This window comes from Pleuronectes platessa, chromosome 4, assembly GCF_947347685.1.
Source record: "Pleuronectes platessa chromosome 4, fPlePla1.1, whole genome shotgun sequence".
Lineage (NCBI taxonomy): Eukaryota > Metazoa > Chordata > Actinopteri > Pleuronectiformes > Pleuronectidae > Pleuronectes > Pleuronectes platessa.
The window spans coordinates 12,728,263-12,748,927 of NC_070629.1; the positions used below are offsets into that span (position 1 = coordinate 12,728,263).

The window sequence follows — 20,665 nt, forward strand, 5'->3', positions numbered from 1 at the left end:
CCCGTTGCAGGCATGCCCCGGAAGAGGGGGGGGGGGGGGGGGGGTATGGCAGCTGCCTTTGTGACACACATGCATATACAGCACTATTAATTGGACTTTACACATTGCAGGGTGACACTGGGGTGAGCAGCCTCAATAGAGTACAGTGGATGTGACTCAGGTCTGCCTGAATGAGCAGTGACAGGAGAGTGGTGTTAAACTTTGCTCTGGCTGGTGTTTGCATTAAGTGTGGCTGCTCTCTGACCTGCTGTTTTGATTTGTTGTAGGCAATTAATCACCTAATGTTTCTGCTCCGGTGACAAACATGATACGCATATTCTCCATCAATGACGCAAGTTTTTCAATAACCCTTTGAAACCATTTGGGCGACAGAATGTTCTATTTTATAAAATAGAATCATGAAAACTATGAGCAAACAACATTGAAGATTTAAAAATCTTGTATATAAAGGGCTGCATGGTGGTGCAGTGGTTAGCACTCACAGCAAGAAATCTTGTGGGGTTCAATGTGGAGTATTATGTTCTCTCCATGTCTGCATAGGTTTTTCAGATTGGGTTTAGGTTAATTGGAGACTCTAAATTACCTCTAGGTGTGAATGTGAATCGTTTTTTGTCTATGTATGTTGGCCCTGCGATACGCTGGCGACCTGTCCATGATTTTACCCCATGTCTCACCCAACGCCAGCTGGGATTGGCTCCAACTCCCCTCACAACCCTCAAAAAAGGATGAGCAGTATAGATGGTGGATGGACGGATTTCTTTTAGAATCTTGATGATTTATTGCAGGACAAACATGGATGAGACTTCAGACTCTTGTTGCAGTCGAACGTTTATCAGCTTACTAATGCCAATCGAATAGAAAATGCCATGTACCATCCGTACCTCCAGGTGAATGTTAAATTATTACCAATCAATTACATCCCCTTGCACTAATTGAGCGTAACATCCTGTGAATACCTGCAAATTATGCTCTATAAAATCACTATACCCTTCGAGTAATGTGATATGAGAACAGCTCACAGTTTTTATTTTCAGCAGAGGAAGCCCATTAAAACAGAGAATGAGAGAAAGTGGTGCTTAATTGCCAGCTGAGGTGTGTGACATTTGGAGCAGCACATCGAATCCTGCCCGACGTCCAAAAGGTGTTGTGAGGGACTGAGTAATTACTCTGGTCTCTCCAGGCGATGGTTCAATAAGACGACTCGCTGATGAATGGGGAGCACGCATATGCACACATGCACAATTAAATACGTCCACACAGTTTGCTTAGTTGTGTTATGTTTTTAGTTTGTTTAGGAGCAGGGGCTTTTTGTCACGTAGTGTTTGATACAGAGGATTTTTAATTAATATTTAATTAATGAAATTTTGTGGAATATATGTGTATATCTTGAGAATTGCTCATCTTATCAGTTTCTCCATTGCTCTGTGTGTTGTTAAGGGCCCAAAGGAAGTGTCAAATTTGTTGTGATTTAGACATGTGATACGATAATACAAATATGAATTTTTATAAACAGGTGACTTCCTGCTCTGAAGTTACCCCAACAGTTTATCCTCTAGTTCAGGGCTCTGTGTACTGATATTCTATTATACTTTGATTAAAAAGGTGAACAGCTCTTTATGCAGCAGCTTCAGGATTCTGTGGACAATTGCTGTAGGTTACCGTTTCCGTTTCAGAAAGAAAGCTACAACCAGCTTTACTACATAGGACAAGAAATCAGCCCATTTCAAACAGGCAAGTTGAAAGTGGCCACTGCACCAGAGAAATGATTTGTATCTTCTCTCCACAAAGTATAAAAAACCTTAAATCCGATGTTTATTTCAGCAGCTATTTGTCACAATTTGTCTTTTAGCATAACATTTATTTTAAACATATATCTAGATTTTGATCCATAAGAAAAATCCGAGCATCTCTGAACCTGATGTATAATGTTATTGCTGTATACGAGTATATCTTCATCAGACCTCTTCAGAGAATGATCTGGAGTGATCTAGCTGCTTGTAAACAGCGTGCTGCTGCAGCATGTCTGTGCTTACCATGTTTGTACAGTAGATGAGTGGTTTCCTGGCCCTCTCCTCGGGGTTGTTTAGCTTTCAGACCCCTGACAGAGGAAGGGAAACTCCCCCAGGGGAACATGAAGCACTACAGGTTGAATGAAATTCTCTCTCAACACTCCAAAGCTCTATTCATCTCCACAGGCTCTGGGGAAAAGCAGCAGAAAAATGTTTAAAACAGGATGCTTAATCCAGCAGCATGGAAAAGGCATGGGAGCGTGTGTAGTTTTTTTCTCTTCTTTTACCCAAGAGAGAAAACACTTTAAAAGAGGCCCAGCATGATAGGCCAGCATAATGAGCCATCACTGGCTGATATTAGAAAGTTTATTCATAGAGTAGCACTAGAAGATGGCTTAACGCAGGATGTTATCTTAATGCCACAACATGATAAATGATACAGGAAGGATAGTGTTAGGAAATAGGAAATGTGCAGGACCGTATTTCCCAGCACAGCGAGACGCACCACAGTTTGTAGAGAGGAGTATATAAGCAAATAAAAAAGAAAGGGTGTAACTGTGCTTTTGTTGTGCGTCGACATATTAAGACTAATATGGGCTCACACTCTGCAGGTATACAGAGTATTAAATGTAGCAGATGTGATAGCACGGACCCTCTGCTCATCTTTTATAATTACCACCGTAAGCGTGATATAATATGCCTCAATATCTGTATTGTACTTAAGTAATAGAACATCACTCACACACAGTGGCGCCTAATAATAAGTTATGAGAGTGAGTCCTCCTTAAATGGTCCGGAGGGTGTGTGTCTGTGTGTGTGTGTAAGTTATGGCAGGGTCTGGAACAGGGGCGAGTGGCTCAGTAAATGATGGTGGCGGGGCTGGCTACATCGACTGGGGTCATCACTCCCTGGGTAGCCCGATAGGTAATTCATACACTCTAGATGGAGAATGGGGGGGTCTTCTCACCTTCTCACCATTTATCATGCCACATGTATTCCTAACCCCCCACCCTCAACCCTACAGGCTGGCGCGGCTCAGGCAAACTGTTGCATCATTACAGAGATGCAAGCAGCACAGTGTGGAGACACAAAGCCTTCAGTATTTGGCTTCAGCCCGATAATCATTGCTCTTATTAGCCAAACGGAGTCCTCGAGGTATTGCACCACAGAGCTGCGAGTGGAGACCTGCGGGCCCGGACAATGTGCTAATTTGAATTTGCAGGTTTGGTGATTTGCAAAGTGCTGTTGAGGACCAGCACCTTGCTCGGGGTAATCATTAGCACGGGGGGGAGGATTTAGTATTCTGCTCAGCTGAGGCTCTGACACAGATAGGTCCCTGGCTTCTGTTTCTATTAGTGTCCAGGCCTGCGGCTGCACAGCCAACACTTCAATGAGCGCTTTCTCAAAGCTTTGGCCATTTCTCTGCTGCAGCTGCTGCCCTTCCAACGCTCTAGCTCAGGGATAGAAATATGACACTATAGAACACCCATAGTATTCTCATGCACTAACCTTCTATCTTTTTTTTTCTCTCTATTCCATTCGTGATTTCACAATTTCATTTCCAATTTTCCCACCGTCCCAGTGACCCCCATTCCACTAACACCCCCAGCTACTGCGGGATCACTGGACTTCCCTGCGCGCGTGTGTGCGTGTGTGCGTGTGTGTGTGTGTGTGTGTGTGTGTGTGTGTGTGTGTGTGTGTGTGTGTGTGTGTGTGTGTGTGTGTGTGTGTGTGTGTGTGTGTGTGTGTGTGTGTGTGTGTGTGTGTGTGTGTGTGTGTATTGTTATTGATCAAGGTTGTGGTTGTGGGGCTCCTGCTGTTGTTATCACTGCAGTGTGGAGGGTGGGGTGGAGCAGTGTGGTTCACAGCACTGAAAGCTTCGGGGCAGTGTCTGTGTGTCCCTGTGTGTGTGTGTGTGTGTGTGTGTGTGTGTGTGTGTGTGTGTGTGTGTGTGTGTGTGTGTGTGTGTGTGTGTGTGTGTGTGTGTGTGTGTGTGTGTGTGTGTGTGTGTGTGTGTGTGTGTGTGTGTGAGCTAATGTGATTTACAGTAGGCACAGTCGTAAGTTATTTTCTGTCTTTGCTTTTTTATATTTGCTTCAAGAACAAAATTTAACCCAATTGAAACATAATTATGACCCACTTGGTTTGACAGCTCGATAACTGTCCAGCAGTAGAAGAGGAATTAACTTTGAGTTTACACAGGATCTGTAATCACAAGAAGGAGTAGGGTGTCTAATGTGATAAAAACAAGAACATTTTTAAATTAAATCTGGTGGTATGAGCAAATTAAATCTTATGGATCGAGAATTAGAGCATTTTTGAGGACTACACTGAAATACTCTGTTTTTCGTTTTAGAAAGAAGTAACTCGGTGAGTGGGAGACACCTGTAAAATAGAGCAAATGTTGTTTGATATTAAGGAGGTGTAAGTTGCCTGCAGCAGAAGATGTAACACCTTCATTTCACTTAGAGCAAAGTGAAGGTGAAAGAAGGAGAATTCCTCCTATTTTCCCCCCTGTCTGCCTCCTTTATCCACAGTTTACTGTAGTTCTCTGCTCAGTGGGTGCGGATTGGGCTCTTATGATGGATTGCTCTGCAGGTTCTCTGGAGGGCATGGGTGTGAGTAAATGGGTGCAGTGTACGCATGTTCCTCGCTTCCTTCCCTCTTTCCTCCATCTACTTCTTTTTCTTATTTCCCCAAAGTTCTCCTCTTCACTACGCCTCCTCCTCTTCTCTCGCTTCAGCTGTCTCGGACATGTGTGCTCAAATGAATGCTGGGACATGCGTGCGGTACCCACTTGGGTTCACATATGGCTAAACACACAGACACACCGACACACTCAGGGGACCATTCCTCTGTGGCCACGGTGATTAATTACTTTTAACAAAGCAAACAGAGTCTAGCTTGTCCGGATCAATCTTTTCCCCATCCTGGTGCGAGCCCCTGTCACTAGTAATTGCCAAACTCTGTGTAGTATGAAATGAGGGCTGCTTTCCCCTCGCCCTGGTCCTACACGCTTGCGCTCCCTAGCTCTTAGCTCCCATGGCTCCTCTGTCCTCCCCCCCTTCCCTTTTTCTTCCCCTGCATCGCTAACTCCTTTCCTCGTAATACAACCCTCTCCTTAGAAGCTATAGTGCTTATGAACATATTTGTCAAATGGCTTATCATTCCATCTCATTTTAGCTCGTTTTTAAGAGCTGCCACATGCGCTAAGCACATACAAAAATCATGCATCATGCCTCCCGTGCATACTAATTTCCATCGCTCTGCCAAGCTGATCAAACACCATTAATCTATTTGTATATGTTTATTTCTAAATGAGAAAATTAATACATTCTGCTACTATAGCCAGCTGGGTGCTGCGAGCCCCATTGATTGTTGGCACCCACAATATGACTCATAGCTCAGAGCGAGTGTCTTTATTTGGCTCGCTGTGTGTATCTGTGTGTGTATGTGTGTGTGTGTGTGTATGCTTTCGGGTGGTGTGGTTCGATTAACATATTTTTCCTTTTTTATCATACAAAGCTTCCACAGGTGGTAAGGAAGAGGGATTCATCTGTATATATGCTTTATTGTCCCCATCGGGAAATTTGACATGGACATCAAAATGGTAGACCTGTCAACCAGTTGAGGATTTCTTAATTTCTCCAGGGGGGTGGTCGGGCCAGGGGACACCCCTGCAGAAGAGAACCATTTACTTGTCGTGTTAAAGCGCAAAGTGAGTTAATGCTGAATCCTGCCTACATGCAGAAGATGGCAAAACCTTTATGGATGATTTAGCGCCGAGTGACATGGGTAGAATTTCTGCTGCTGATGATTAATCAGACTGTGACAGACGGTCACTATGTTTGTGTTGGAGGTGGACATAAAGTGCTGTCTTCCTGTTCTTTATATGCCTTTCCGTTTTCATCTTAAAAAAAATTCTCTATCTGCACATGCAGCCCTCCCTCATTTAGGGTATGTGATGGCTGACAGGGGATTGCAGAATACTCAGGTTATCAGAGCAGGTGTTTTTTTGGTCATTTTGGTTGAAAGGGGCATCCCCCCTCTCTCCCTACAAATCGCCTACTGCTGTCAACATAGCGAGAGCCTGAGGCACTGCACTTGTAAAACAGTATGTTCACTTCATCTTATCACTGGACAGACCATCAAGTCACGCAGCATGCATACAGTAGAGATAGATATCAAAGCCAGGGAAACACAGCTGACGTGATAAACAGGCGGATACAAATTAATGATGCATGGTGATGGCCAAAGAACGCTGAGGGAACTAGCTGTTTAATGAGCCAACACAGAGTCTGTGCAGATGTGCTACCGGACCACTCAGTGTTATCAGGAGAGCTCTGCCAATTAGCTCTATTATGGGAGTTGACTGTGAGAATTGCAGGATAAAATAGTGAGTTACTAAAATGTGCATTAGCAGTATTGTGCTTGTTAAAACGCTGCAGTGCCATGCAGGTGTTCTTCCTCAGTGGGTGTGACATATCTCCTGTGAAAATGGGTACTAGGCTTTTGCTCAACTGCATATCAGATCGACCAATAATTCTCAATGGGAAAGCTGCCCTGAAAATTACTCTCCTCATTAATAATGGAAAATCCACAGCGGTGCACCCGTAATCCTTTTTTCCAGCCTCTGATATTTTCCCTGGCCTTGCAAAGTGCCAGAGCATGTCATATATATGATAAGCAGAGGAGCCTGTCCACGTGGGACTCATCACACACTTAAATTGGTGCAGCATGGAGTTCATATTGCAGTGTGGCCGTGGGGGAATTAGCCAGTCTATATATAAACCCGCACCCCATGTGTTGTGAATTGAAGTGCATTTATCTGGTAATCGCTGGGGAGATCTCCGCATCCACAAGCATGGCAAAGCAATGGCTCTGCAGCAACAGCAGCCTCGTATACTGATGCGGCTGGTGCACTGGGAGATTGGAAGGAGAAACAGGTCATATGCAATAAAGAGCTCTGATAGCTGGGATGGCAATAGACATATACAGTACACAAGTATGGAATAGCAAGAGGCATCTCCTTCACGTGTTAACCTTTATCTGTCTCTGTCTCTCCACCTCCTCCCTGGTACATGTCTAACCCTTTGGGCTACATCCCCATTGTCTTTCCTCACCCTGTCCTCTCCTCTCCTCAGCTCTCTCAGCCTTTCAGCACCTTATCTGTGATTCAGCTTGCCTCTACTCAATCATGTATGACTCCTTACTGGCTGTATCAAAAGCAGCAGGGCTCGTGCCATGCTCTCCCTTAGAGCCGTCCATGAAGGCTGACTGTATGTCTTTTGAAGTGTTGCAGGGCAGCTCTGAAGAAACCACACTGTCAGGCGGCCTGCATACTGCTGACTCTTATCTGATGAAGCAACTTCTGCATAAGGCTAGTGCAACCAAATGAACCACTCTCGAGTGTTGACACTGACTAGGAGCTGTACCTACTGTGTTACGGTGTCATGAGGTAATGACTTGTAGACTTGGACTCTCTTTAGGATCTTGGAAATCCTCAGTGAAGGGCAGATGGAACATATTTCAATTTGTGCGGATAAAATTGTTTGTGGATAAGATGTTGCATTTTTTACCCTGACAGCTTCATCCTCCCATTGCTAGCTCACTCCTTCAGTTGAGGTGGCAGCAACATGTGAGATGTGAAGGTCAGAGTGTCATGTGTTGGGAAGGTGCGGAGAGGGGGTCAGTTGGGCGTGACTACCCATTGTAATGCTTAATGGAGATGCTTGGTTTCCCATGTTGAGAACATGTGTCTCTCAGCCGGTGTTTACTCAAAAGAGTGTATTTTTCAGGCATGCTTGAGTTCACTGTCAAAGCCAATTAAGGGAGTACAAATAAAGATCGAAGACGATGTGGTGCCTCAGGCCAGGAGAGCACAGGACCAGGGCCAAGTAGCCTCCTCCATCACAGAGGGGCGACACACACCAGAGCCACATATGGTCAGGGCTATTCCTTCAATTGCCATTGGCTACAAATAATCAGGACTTAAATTTTGATTTTCAGCAAGAGTGATTTTGTGGAACTTGTGAATTACATGGGTTTTAATAATTGCGGGCTTCAAGTGGCGACAATTAAACCAAGAAAGATCCAGTGGATATCGCAGCTCTTGTCTTGATAACCTTTTTCTGGGTTTACAGAAAGCTTTAGCCTTGTAGGTATTTTCTATTAAAGCCGTTTATGGCCAGCTCTGGCCTGGTCCGGATGGAAAGCACTTCTCTATCTTAGAGTTTGCTCTCCTTCTCAGGTTCACCATCTGGCCCTGATTGATTAAAGCTCCTTTAAGTAATTAATGCCTAATTTAATTGAGAGTCAGCCCCTGTGGCTGCAGGGTTTATGCGCGACGCTGAGCCAGAGCTGAGCCAAGGATCTAGTCGAGAGGGGCACGGAAATCTGTTTAGCATCCTGACCCTCTCAGCCTCGCATCTCAACACTCTTAAGATGCTAATAAGAATCTGAGTATGCTATCTGCATCCATGTGACAAATTGTGCTATAAATCATAGCAGTGGAGTGTGACATGGTTTTCTAGCATTGGAATAAATGTGTCGAATGAGCTAAAGCACTTTGCAGTTTTGCTGGTCAATCATTTTCGATTGGTCTGTTTCTTTTGTGAAAAGCGTCATTTCTGCTGGATCCTCATGTAGCAGAGAGAAAATTGAATTCCCTGTTCTAAACAGTGTATTGTGACAGCATGTCACAACCCCACAGCTTGCCGCTACTGTGCTGTTTCATCTGTTTGGGATAAACGAACAATATCAGTTTGATCTTCTTTTTTCACTGACTGTCACAACGGATGTTCGCCACATGACACTTCCCCGATCACAAGCCCTGACCTTCTTCATTGAAGGTTCTCTCCGTCTTTTGGTAATTGTTTTTAGAAAACGTTAAACCCTCCCCCAGCCAGATAATGCGAGACACAGTGAATACAGAGTGCTCAGCATTGATTCCACATACCTGACAATGACCTTTTCCAATCTGAAGTCCTGCGCTGGCTGCCAGTTTGATGCGAGTTCGCTAATCGATTCCTCAGAGCCACGAGAGAGTACTACGTCTTTCACACTGAGGCCTCTACCTTGCAACCTGGGTTTTTACCTGGGTTTTATTGTCGCCGCTCACTGAATAATGAAACATTTACCCTTTAATTGCCGGTTCCACAAAGAATGATCGGTTTAATTTGCTCTCATTAAAGGCATCTCATCTAATGGGCTAATTAAGGGCTTTGGATGGAACAGCAATCACCACAGTCTCCAACGCCCTTAGGGAGGAATACATCAATGCATCATAAATATTTTACTGCGTCTACCTACATGCAGATTGTAAGTTGCCTCAATTTGACTTGCATAAGTGCTTAACATGCACCTCTGATGTGGCTTATGTTGTTAACATAAAATCACTGTAGACTTGAGTAGTCTTGTTTCACAAACGGCCTCCAAATAAGCATATAAGGCAAAACTAAATCCTGAAAAGGCAACATTTTTCATCGATTAGCTAGATTAAGGCAGAAATCTCTCACTCACTTTGAGGAAAAATGAGGCTGTCACTGTTTTTTCTTACTGACACAACACACACACCCAGATGGACACAGAGTTGATCGATGTAGGTCAGGGTTATTTGCGGGTTTAGGGTTTGGTTTTATTAGATTGGGGAGATTGTAATAGACAGGCAGCTGTGTCATGATTCTGTCCCGGTGACCCCGGGGTCAGAGGTCTATGTTTGGCCCAACGTGACGGCTGTAATGTCCCCTCTGCCGCCCCCTGTGAGAAGTGACCTCAGACCTCTTGGATCCTCGGGGAAAGAGATCCGTACCTGCAGGCAGATGCAGGAAGATGAAGTGAAACTTACAGGTTTGGCTTCAGAAATAGATTTAATTAAAGAGTTCTCCATTGTGCTGTGCTGTGGCTTTCAGCTTGTCAAGTTGAAGGGCAGAAGGCCCAAAGCACCAATCATTTGATTCAGTATTTTTTTTCTTCAGCTGTTCTCCCGAGCTAATTTGTCATGGCCGACAGTTATCCCTGGATATTAAATTAAGCAGCTGACATTTTGTGGACCCTGCGAATCGTGTGTGTGTGTCACCTTGAGAGGGTAGTGGCAGAGACGTGCAAGTGATGGCGGAGGCACATGTCTTAAACCCTGGTCAACACATGACATTTCTGGGTCACACTGGAAACCAGGCAACAACAACTATGGTTAAAAAGCCAAGAAACAGAGGGAAGAGAAGCAGCGATTCCTTTGTTCAGGTCACACCATTAGTTATAATCTGATCCCAGCCCCCTGGCCTGTGTGGAGGGCTGATTTGAAATAATACCAGTTTGCTCTGAATAGATGGTTGGTTTTCTTGAGGAGTTATTGATGTATTTTTCTTCAGTTTATATTTTGTGTGTGTGTGTGTGTGTGTGTGTGCATTGAATTTGCAGCCTGCTGTCCCTGCTTGTTGGTCTGATTTGGGTTCCATTATGTCGCCAGCGGGGCTCTGGTCAGAGTCGTGGTGCCGGCACCGACGGCCCAGTGGGCGATCAGAAACCATCTGCAGAAGGCGTATCCTAAGCACACTATTGCAGTAAAAGGTGTGGCACGGCCTTAATGGAGCATACACTGCTTCTATTGATTTCCACATTTGAGAGCATCTCTATTATTGCTGATCACCGTTCAGGGCACAGCAAGCCGCACAAGGCTTTAGGCTCCTGGAGCAAAGCTGGAGCGCTCGGTTCGATGACAGGCCGCCTGCGTTGAGGGCGAGGAGTTATGTTGTCTGTTTAGAGAGACATCATCGTGGTCGGGATTCTGCAGCTCTGAATGTGTGGCAGAAAACAGCCTCAACTGTCTGTAAACAACCTGACTACATGGGCGGGTTTCCAGCTCCAGTGCCCTTGATACAAAGCATTAACAAATTACCTTGGCAATTTGATTTCTCGCTGAAAATGACAAAATCAGGTAAACAAAAGCATAACACATCGTTTAGCAGGCATTTAATCTTGGAAGTGCTACATAGATCTGATGGTGGAGCTCGGGGAAATTAAGTTAGATGGAAATGTCCAACAACTTGTTGACCAGACATGTTTTTTCTGTGGGAGACCGTGTTATTTTCTTTCTCTTTAGTGAAGCTAGATTAGGAACCGTTTTCAGTCACTTGTTTTTCTTTGCCAGACACAACAGGCATTGAGATACATCCGACGCATCGCCATATGCTGAACCATACCCCCCATTCCTCATCTCCATTCGGTGTAACAGCACATCTACTTGAAAAATACTTTGAGCGAATCCCTCCTTTAAGCCTGTTAGACCCAGATCTCAAACACGGATAGACAAGTGCAAACACAGACATGCTCCCAGGGGCTTAGGACACCCCTGGGGCTACAGTGCACTGCAGAGGGGGCAAGGACATATGCTGAGGCATTAATCTGCTAATAGGAAAGCAGCCTCCAAACTCCCAGTCTTAATCTTGTCAACTTTCTGTTCAGCTGCTCCGACTGCGGCTCTTATTGTGAACAACAGAGCTGTCACTGGGAGAAAATTGTCCATGTCTCATTGTAAGTGTCTCGTTAGAGAGAAAGAGAGCAAATGCAGCTGTGGTGTACACAAGCTTGTTGGTGCATATGTGCGCAGAGAATGTTGGGTCCCCACAGTGTGTGGTGTACCGGAGTGAATAACTTTTTTTTTGCATCATTTCCCTCTTCCTCCTAAGCATAAAAACATGAATATTTAAAGCAACATCAAACAAGCATTCATGAAATATTAAAATGTTCGAGAAACAAGAGAAGCTTTTATCCTCTCTCTTAATCGTACGTCTCTTCAAGCCTCTCTGTTTTGCTCCTTCTCTCTTTTACTCTCACAAACACACACGCACACACATAAACACACATGTGCTGACACGCATGCGCATCATGTGCACCGCCCGAATTTACCCACGGGTGAGAACAACACACCTTCCCACACGATCCGCTTTTCTGTGGCATCAGCACATTGCTGCATTAAACAGATTGGAGAGCGAAGATGCGGGAAGTTTCAATAATTTAGGCCGGATAGAATTTCAGGCAAAACACGTCATTAGAAGTCTTGGTTTGTGGATGTCATGTTGAACAAGATGCCTAACAGAAGCATCACCAATCAGAAGGACCTGTGTTGTGTGAGAATTTTGCCTCTGGATTTGTTATTCTCTAATACGCATCCTGTTTGTGGAGATAGTTTTGGGCTTATAGATTAAGCTCTGACTTGTACCACACAAGTTGTTTATCTATTACCGGTGACGGGGCAGAGTTAATCCGTGGAGCCTTCTCTTCACCCCTTTACTATACCTCTCTCATTTCTCACTCTCTCTCTCTCTCTCTCTCTCTCTCTCTCTCTCTCTCTCTCTCTCTCTCTCTCTCTCTCTCTCTCTCTCTCCCTGTGTGACTAGAGGCTGTGCTAATCACTGTAGCAGCAGCTCTAAACAGATGCTGCTGTGTTTTTAGAGAAGATCCTGTTAAGTGTAAACTTTGTTTTAGGGCAGGCTAAGATGGCCGTGTATATAACCAGGAAGAGGAAGGTAGAGCAGGACGTCCACATTGAGCCGGTCCCTGTCTGCATCAACATGATTAAATCAAGAATATTGGTTGATTTTAGTTTTTATAAAGCAGCAGGTGACCTGGACTCTTTTAATGATCTGTGGTGTTTTCAAGATGTTTTATGTTCTGTGACAGATCGAGAACTTTTGTATGCTGATTATCTTGTGTGATTTTATTTATTTATTCATAGCTAAACGTGTATTTTAAAATAACTTATTAGGTGTTTCAATGTGTTGTGTCAACCAATAGTATCTAATAAAGTTGTTTTCAAAAATCAAAAATCTCTCTCTCTCTCTCTCTCTTTCTCTCTCTCTCTCTCTCTCTCTCTCTCTCTCTCTCTCTCTCTCTCTCTCTCTCTCTCTCCCTGTGTGACTAGAGGCTGTGCTAATCACTGTAGCAGCAGCTCTAAACAGATGCTGCTGTGTTTTTAGAGAAGATCCTGTTAAGTGTGAATTTTAAAACACATTTTTTTGGAGTGGCAAAATCTTCGCCGGTAGCATAGCCCACCGACCGGTGTTGTACGCACGCATTCGGTGATATACAGGCTTTTACCTCAATGTGTCAGCCTCAGTTTATCTGGAGCCTGTCACTCTCAGTGCTGCACTGATTTGAGATTCAACTACTGTTATGTAAATGCTAGTGAACCCTCTGTGCTATGTGCAGCTGGTTGAATTGACTTGTTGGATTATGCAAAAGCTGTGGTTATATTGTGTGTGTGTTTCTGTGTGCAGCCACATATGATCTGTTCTGAAAGCAGCGGGAGAATAATGGAGGGGAAAAAAACGTATTATGTTCTACGGCACATTGCCTCAGTCAGTTTTTGCCGTGGCGCTTTCTTCTTATGCATTTATTCTTAAGCATGTGTATTTTAATGCACTCTCTGCACTGTCTCCTCTTTCAGCCGTATGTAGGAATGGAGAGGGTGAAATAAAAGGATTAAAGAAGATTCCAATTTTTCCTTGAGGGGAGCTTTATTTTATTCATCTGTTCTCTCAGCCTGGTCATCTCAGTCAGGGCACGCTGCTCAAGGCATTGAAAGAAAGACCTCTGGGAGAGCAGTCATATTGTAGGGTAAATCTAATCAAAGGCCGAAATGCTTTTAAATGTCTTTTGTTCCCTTGGGCGAAACGTTTGTGGGCCTCTCCGCTCCCGCTGGTGCATCCCGCTCAAACTCCACCGCCACTAGATGCAATTAATATTGAGCGGAAACCCGGGCCTGCACTCCCCTTATATCATAACAGTGTTAGAACAAAGGTTAATGCCTTGAATCTAATCTCTGTCCTCGTCATTTTCAATGAAGTTGTGATGCAAGCGATGGGAGGTAGAGATGTGGGGGGGGGGGAGGTCTGGACTGATTGGTAGTCAGCAAGGGGCTCGGACGGAAGCAAAATTAATTACGGGTCTCTATAAATTCCATGTCATGTCTCATTTTCCTTAATCCTTCCGGCCCCTCTCACTTCCTCGCCGCGCTAACAGAGAAGACTAATGAAAAGGCCTCTTAGATACTAATGGCAAATTGGCCCTTGTGTCACTTTTGGAACTTGTGAGTGTGAGCCGGTGGCCAGGCGGACTTCTGCTGCCCCCTCCCACACACACAACCACGCACACATGCACAGCCACACAAAACAGTGGGGTCAGGACTCTTAACTCCACAGACAGTCTGTCGTTTCTAAGCCTCACACAATGCTGATCCCTCATTTTCACCCACGCCTCGCTCCTGTAATTGTGCGTTTCTGACACACAAACACAGCTAGGACTATTCTAAGAGACAGTTTGCTTTCTCTTGTTTTGGATTTAGTGTTTTGGATCGAGGACAATGAGCCGGATCTAGTTCCATTTCTCTTTGTTGCTGTTTAAGACTGGGCCGGAGTCAGGTTTTAACAACTCCCAGCAGATTATTGTCTGAGTCAAAAACTTGCCTGGCTGAAACCTTTTTTTCCTTCTTCTGGAGTATCCAAACAGACATGTTGAAGAAGAAGAGAAAAAAGAACGTTGTTATTGATGGAGTTTTGGATCCTAGGGACAGCGTCTGTTTTAGCTTTCAATCTGACGAATGCTCCAAAGCATTTGGGTCTCCCACAGAAAGATGCAGTGTGTCAGCAGCCGCATGCAGTTTATGTCTCACTTGTCCTGAATTATTTTTACCAGCAACAATGTGACTCACTCTGCTCGGTGAATAAATGACTGGATGTCAAATGTGTTTCGTGTTTGCCTGCCTGAAGATCCATTCACCTATCCAAAACATGACACCAGTGCACATCAGATGTAAAACTACGGCGAAACCAGAACCCGACGGGTTGTGTTATCATTCTACCACCGTGCCCCGTCTAAAGGAATGTACAATCTGAAGTATTTATGGGTGTTCTTTTATTGGGCTACAGACAGACTTGACTATCTCTCTCTCATTCCCTTTTTCTTCCTCTGGATTTTCCCCCCTGAACCGCAGCCAAAGAGAAACCCAAGCACTATACTTGTGTGCAGCAAACCGAAATAATAATATATTGAATAGAAAAACAATAGTTGCTCCTGAGAAAGCAGCCAGCCAGAGTGTAACATGTGCATTTATGTAAAACTTATAATCCAATTAACAAGTACAAAAAAAGCCAGTGATCACACTATTATGGGAATAGAAAGGAGAGAGGTGCCGTGTTCCGAAAACTACTCATGTGGAAAAAATGCAAATGGCGTGAAATGAGTGTGTCTGGTAATGTGTTTGTATAAAGCCCCATGCTGTGGCGCTACACTGGAGCCGCGATGACTCTTTAACTCCCTGTTACCTCTCTCCCTCCACAGGCATACTTCCGACAGGGTGTTGCCCTTCAGTACCTTGGTCGCCATGCCGACGCTCTGGCCGCCTTCGCCTCCGGGTTGGCCCAAGACCCCAAGAGCCTGCAGCTCCTGGTGGGCATGATCGAAGCCGCCATGAAGTCGCCACTACGAGGTGAGAAACTCGGCTGCTGAATGTTTTGTTTTAGTCATTCATTCATTTTATTAATTAATTGAACGTTCAACAACACATGTTCGTAACACTCACACAACCCGTACGACATACATACAGGGGTCAAGGCCATACAAGTTCATGTCTTACAAACATATCATATTGGGAACATACTTTCAGAGTTTATCCCTTTCATATTTAAAGATTAGGATTAGTTTAATGTAATTTTTCATTTCATCAAACATAATAAAGGGTGGCTTAGTAACTAGGTTTTGATTTGTTAATATGTGATTTAGAAAGTAACACAATCAGATTCATTATACAGTATTGCTTTGGTTTGGTTGGAAAGTAAGGAAAAGACAAAGAATTCAGAGGCTATATATGGAAGTAAATGTACAAATATCTTAAATACTATAGTTGGGACAAGACCAAAACAAATAAAGTATCCTATCTAGAGTCAGAGGACAGAAAGAGCAGTTCACATCAATGTCCTTTTATATATTACAAAAGAAAAGGGATAAAATCAATGAATCACGTTGAAAGTAATTTCCTTAACCTTATTTATAACAAGGTATTTGGAAGGGAGGTACCAGATTTTGTTCCAGTCTACATCTTCTATCAGGTTATTCCAATAAGAAGCAGTATTTGAAAAATAGTCTTTTATAAAACATGTATTTCACATTTTATATATAAATATATATATATATATATATATATATATTTGAATCAATTTATTTCTAGATTGCAGAGCCGGGTTTTTCAGTTTGGGAGCAGGACTCGTTGATTTCACGTTCAGATTTTTCTCTCGCTAAAATCCCTGCGCTCGCTCTCATACCCGCCCTCGCTGTGGGTGTGTTAGCTTTATGTCTTTGAGTGTCCCTTACGGGTGGTTACTTTAACCAGGTTCATCCTCTCGCACCTTCCTCAGCTGTACACAGGCTTCCCATCGGTGTGCTTGAAGAAAACGGAGCAGGAGTCCAACAGATCCATGGTCGACATTAATGAGCAAACTCAAGGATCTTTAGTTTTTTTTACATGATGGGAAAAAAACGTGAAATCAATAAGTCCTGCTCTCTAACAAACATAAAATAATCATTTATTTTTTGGAAAAACTGTTTCGTCCAACAGTTACACCAGGATCCAGTGATAATAACATCAAATCAGAGACCACAGAGATTCTAAGGAGCATTGAAGAGACTTTGTTAAAGACTAAAGTGTATTATTTTGTATAGTAGGAATTCCATATTTATATAGAAATTCAGAATATGATATCAATGAATCGCTAGTATAAAGGAGCTGGATAACCTCATATATTCCACGTGCAAACCAGTTTTCCAAGAATAATGTTTTGTGTTTATATAAAATGTCTCTGTCGCTCCATATGTAGTATCCGTGAAGAGAAACATTATGTTTATAGATGAAGGACCAGGAAAGACGCATTTGTTTGTGGAAATGTGACGTCTTTAATAGGATTTTTTCAACATTGCAGTTGCAAATCAAAACACATTTTGAAAGCCTCCATGTTTAGAAAACAAGCAGTTGGGGTTGAAATACCAAACTGAGGTTTTACTGTGTTTGTGTTGACAGCGTGTTCATGCGTGTGTGGGTGTCTCTGTCTCACTGCTGCACCATCTCCACATGTTTTCTCCTCCAGCTACCTAAAAGCCTGTTACATAGATAATCCTCACACTCAGTCAGTCAATAAGCGTGTCGGGGTGACTTTACCTGTCACTTTCTTTTTTTTCTTCACCCGGTGGCCAGGCGGTCCATTCTCTCCATCAGTCCTTCTTTCTGTTTCTGGGACTAACTGCTGGTGTCAAGCACTTACCTCCGGACTCTGAGGCCTGACGCCTGCGGCTTCAGCATATCTTATTGTCAGTCGGGCCGATCACACGCACAGATAGGCCGTTATCTTAATGAGCATCCAACACTAATGCCATTGTCTGTCTGCCCCCCCCCTGTGTAAGCCTTTTCTCCCACAGCTGAGTGGATTTATAAGTGGCACATTCAAGCCAGGATTGTTGCTAAAATGTTTTCTTTTTTTTCTGTTATGCATTATCGTCCGTTGTATCAGCCAAGTGCATTGACCTGATTGTCCATGAGTCGTCAGCATGGGCCAGTTTAATGAGCCTCAAAACAAACCTGGCAGTAATTTCACTTCAGATGACCACTGCGGAGGATTTAATATGCCTCAGATGTGGCTGGCACCGACTGCCAGCACAGACTGAGTCACCCTGCTGTCTTACTTTGTCGTCTTCCAATCCAAACCGTGCTGAAAACAGCGCCTGTGAATCAATGTGCCCCTTGTTTTATAATTCAAAATGTACTGAACTGTACAATGAGATCAGCAGCTCTGAAGGGCTTTGTTCTGCGAGGAATCTGTTTTTTCTTTGATTGAATACAGGGCTCCTTTGAATATTCTCGCTAAAATGCAGAAGGGGGAAAAAACGAGTTATGAAAAGAGAAAAAAGAATGGAGGGCCCATCTGAGCACCACAGAGTATATAAGCCTGTCACTGGAACCAAGACAAGAAAAGGGTTTGGGTGTGAGCCCAGGCCCGTGCATTGTGGACCAGAATGGGTCCTCTGAGCAGGGGGAAGACCCAACATTTAGCCCGAGCCATTTAATCTCTTAATTGTTTACCCTGTTTCCCACTGTGCCATGCAGCCATCAGAGAACCTAATCCAAGGTGTGTTGAGGAGAGGTAGCTAGGTCAAAGGATTAAGAGCAATGATCCTCTCAGAGGGCTCCTGGCACAGGGGGACGATAATCAATGTTACGCCGGCAAACAGGGGAGGATAATCAGTGTTACTCAGCCAAAGTCCCCTGATAAGTAAAAGGTAGGCGAGCCTTGCTTTCTCTCCTTCAAGGCGAAAGAGCGTCACATTCCTGACATCCTTGTTTATCCCACCGCACACTCGTGCCAGGATCCAGCTCTTAGAGAAGCTCTCCCACTAATTTTATTGGAGTTAAGCAACACCCAACAAGACTTATTCCAACAACTTGGACAAGTGGCTCTTTACTTTGATGCAAAAAATATAGCAAACCCACTGATACATCGTACAACTGTACTTGAATGGGTTTTTCACCTGATTGTTTTGGGTTTGTAAGGACATTGTAATTACATTGAAAACCTGTAATCCCTTTGTAATTACACTTAAATCTCTTATAGCAGGTCTGTAAACACCACGTTGTTCCCTTCTGTGAATAATCTCAATGTTGCTGCCATGTTGCCAAGAAAGAGCCGAGTTGATCAAGCTGTGATTGCAGTGCTCGCTTATCTCACTCATTTATCATGCCACCAAACATCTCGACACACCGGGATGTTCTCACTCGTCCCAGAGCACCTTTGTGTTTATTTTTTGCCTGAGAGCAAAGTGATCCAGTTGATTGTGTTCCTACCAAAACAGGCGGATAAATAAATCAGGATACAGGAAGACAAATAATGAACCTGAGAGAACAATATCACGGCATATGTCTTCAAGGACTGAGTGTGTTGTGACTCCATCAAAGCTTGTTTCCACAGTAACTTTAATATTATATAATTCCCCAAATCCTACGCTGTTATATAAAACTCAACCATTTCTTTCAGACACACACACACACAATCAAACAAAACACACACACACACACACACACACACACACACACACACACACACACACACACACACACACACACACACACACACACTCACACACTGCTCCTAGTATAGATCAAGGTTCGTTCTCGTTAGTGCAGATGCACACAGATGTTGTGCTCTCCTGTGACTCACACTGTATTCCCCACAACAGAGTGGAAGCCGGCGCGGCCTCACCTCCCTCTCCGTACTGTATCTGTGTCTCTCCGTCTGCCAAGTCCCATCACGCTGGCAGCAGTTTTTCCTCCGATATCAGCATTCTCCATCTGTGTCATAGACTGCGCTGCGGGAAATCGGCCTCTCACAGTTTTCATATATTGGAAGCTGTGTTTTAGTATGGATGTATTCACATGGGTAATATTCTTACCATTCATCCCGCTCCAGCTCTGTCTCCCATTCATCTGCTTGGGGCCAGAGAGAGTGCAAAGGCTCGTTTAGCTGTTAATTACTGAATTGTTTCCCACATATGCTAAAAAGGGTTTTCACCGGCAGATCTCTGCAGATAAACCAAAGAGGTGATGGTTTCACAGCGTCGCAGTTATTGACCCAGGCTTGATCATTTGCAGTTGAAAAGATTGTCCTTTAACTGCAGGGTCTGGACCCTGTGTTTAATGGCATCTGTCCTGCTGAGGTGCCTTTGAGCAAAGTGATTTTATTTAACAGAGACTGACCAATTTGAGCTAGAGATGTTCTGATAGCATTTTCCCTTCCTGATGCCGATAGAAATCCCTTGACTTTGTGAAACAGCCGATACAAAGTACTGATCTGTTACCAGTGCATTAAAAAAAATAACAATTTAAACAATCCATATTAACATCTGTATGCTACTAGCCCTTTATGGAAGTGATGATTGCTCTCATTGTTGTAAGGTCTGGCTCAGGTTAAACCCTTTGAAAAACAAATTCATTGAGAGAATGAATGCCACAAAAGTTATTGTATTATCTAGTGTGGCAGTCTTGACTGAAAAACTACACAAGCACACAGTGGTGAAGTGGTGAAGGGATTTTCAGTAAAAGATAATTACATTTTTACGTGGGTGAAACTAGAGTTTGGTATCAGTACCAGAACATCAATAATAAGAGGCTTTCACAGACAGATGGATATCAGCGTTGATGTTCTTGCAAATATGTGCCAATATGAAAACTGTTCTTTTACAGAATATATAATGCAGAAAATGTGGGTTCATTTCAGTCATTGAAATTATAGTATTAATAATTTGCATGAATACCAGGGATAGAATTTAAAGAATATTTAAAGTTTTTCAGTATTTTTTTTTTTTTCAGTACTTTACAATAGTCCGACTTGGATTTGTCCTCATAAGCAGGAGGGAGACTCCATGCCTAGTGTCTTAATTCACAGGATATATAAGGTAGAATACAGAATAACTGTGTGGTACGTTACAGGTACACATATTTATTTTCTCTTACAAGACAAAGGGTAGAAATTATCTCTGTTATAACTCTCTATTTGCTGTGTGCATGTCAATGAGATATACAAGGTTGTAAGTCTTGTTTTATATCTTGATACAAGGCC

At 43.5% G+C, this 20,665-nt stretch overlaps 1 protein-coding gene across 1 annotated transcript in view; it reads left to right on the forward strand.

Moving 5' to 3' along the window:
* LOC128438927 (tetratricopeptide repeat protein 28) overlaps window positions 1-20,665 on the forward strand; it is a 183,795-nt gene that overhangs the window by 99,025 nt on the left and 64,105 nt on the right. The window contains exon 3 of the mRNA XM_053421700.1: window positions 15,348-15,495. Within this exon, the coding sequence (XP_053277675.1) occupies window positions 15,348-15,495 (148 nt within the window). The remainder of the gene's footprint in view (window positions 1-15,347; window positions 15,496-20,665) is intronic.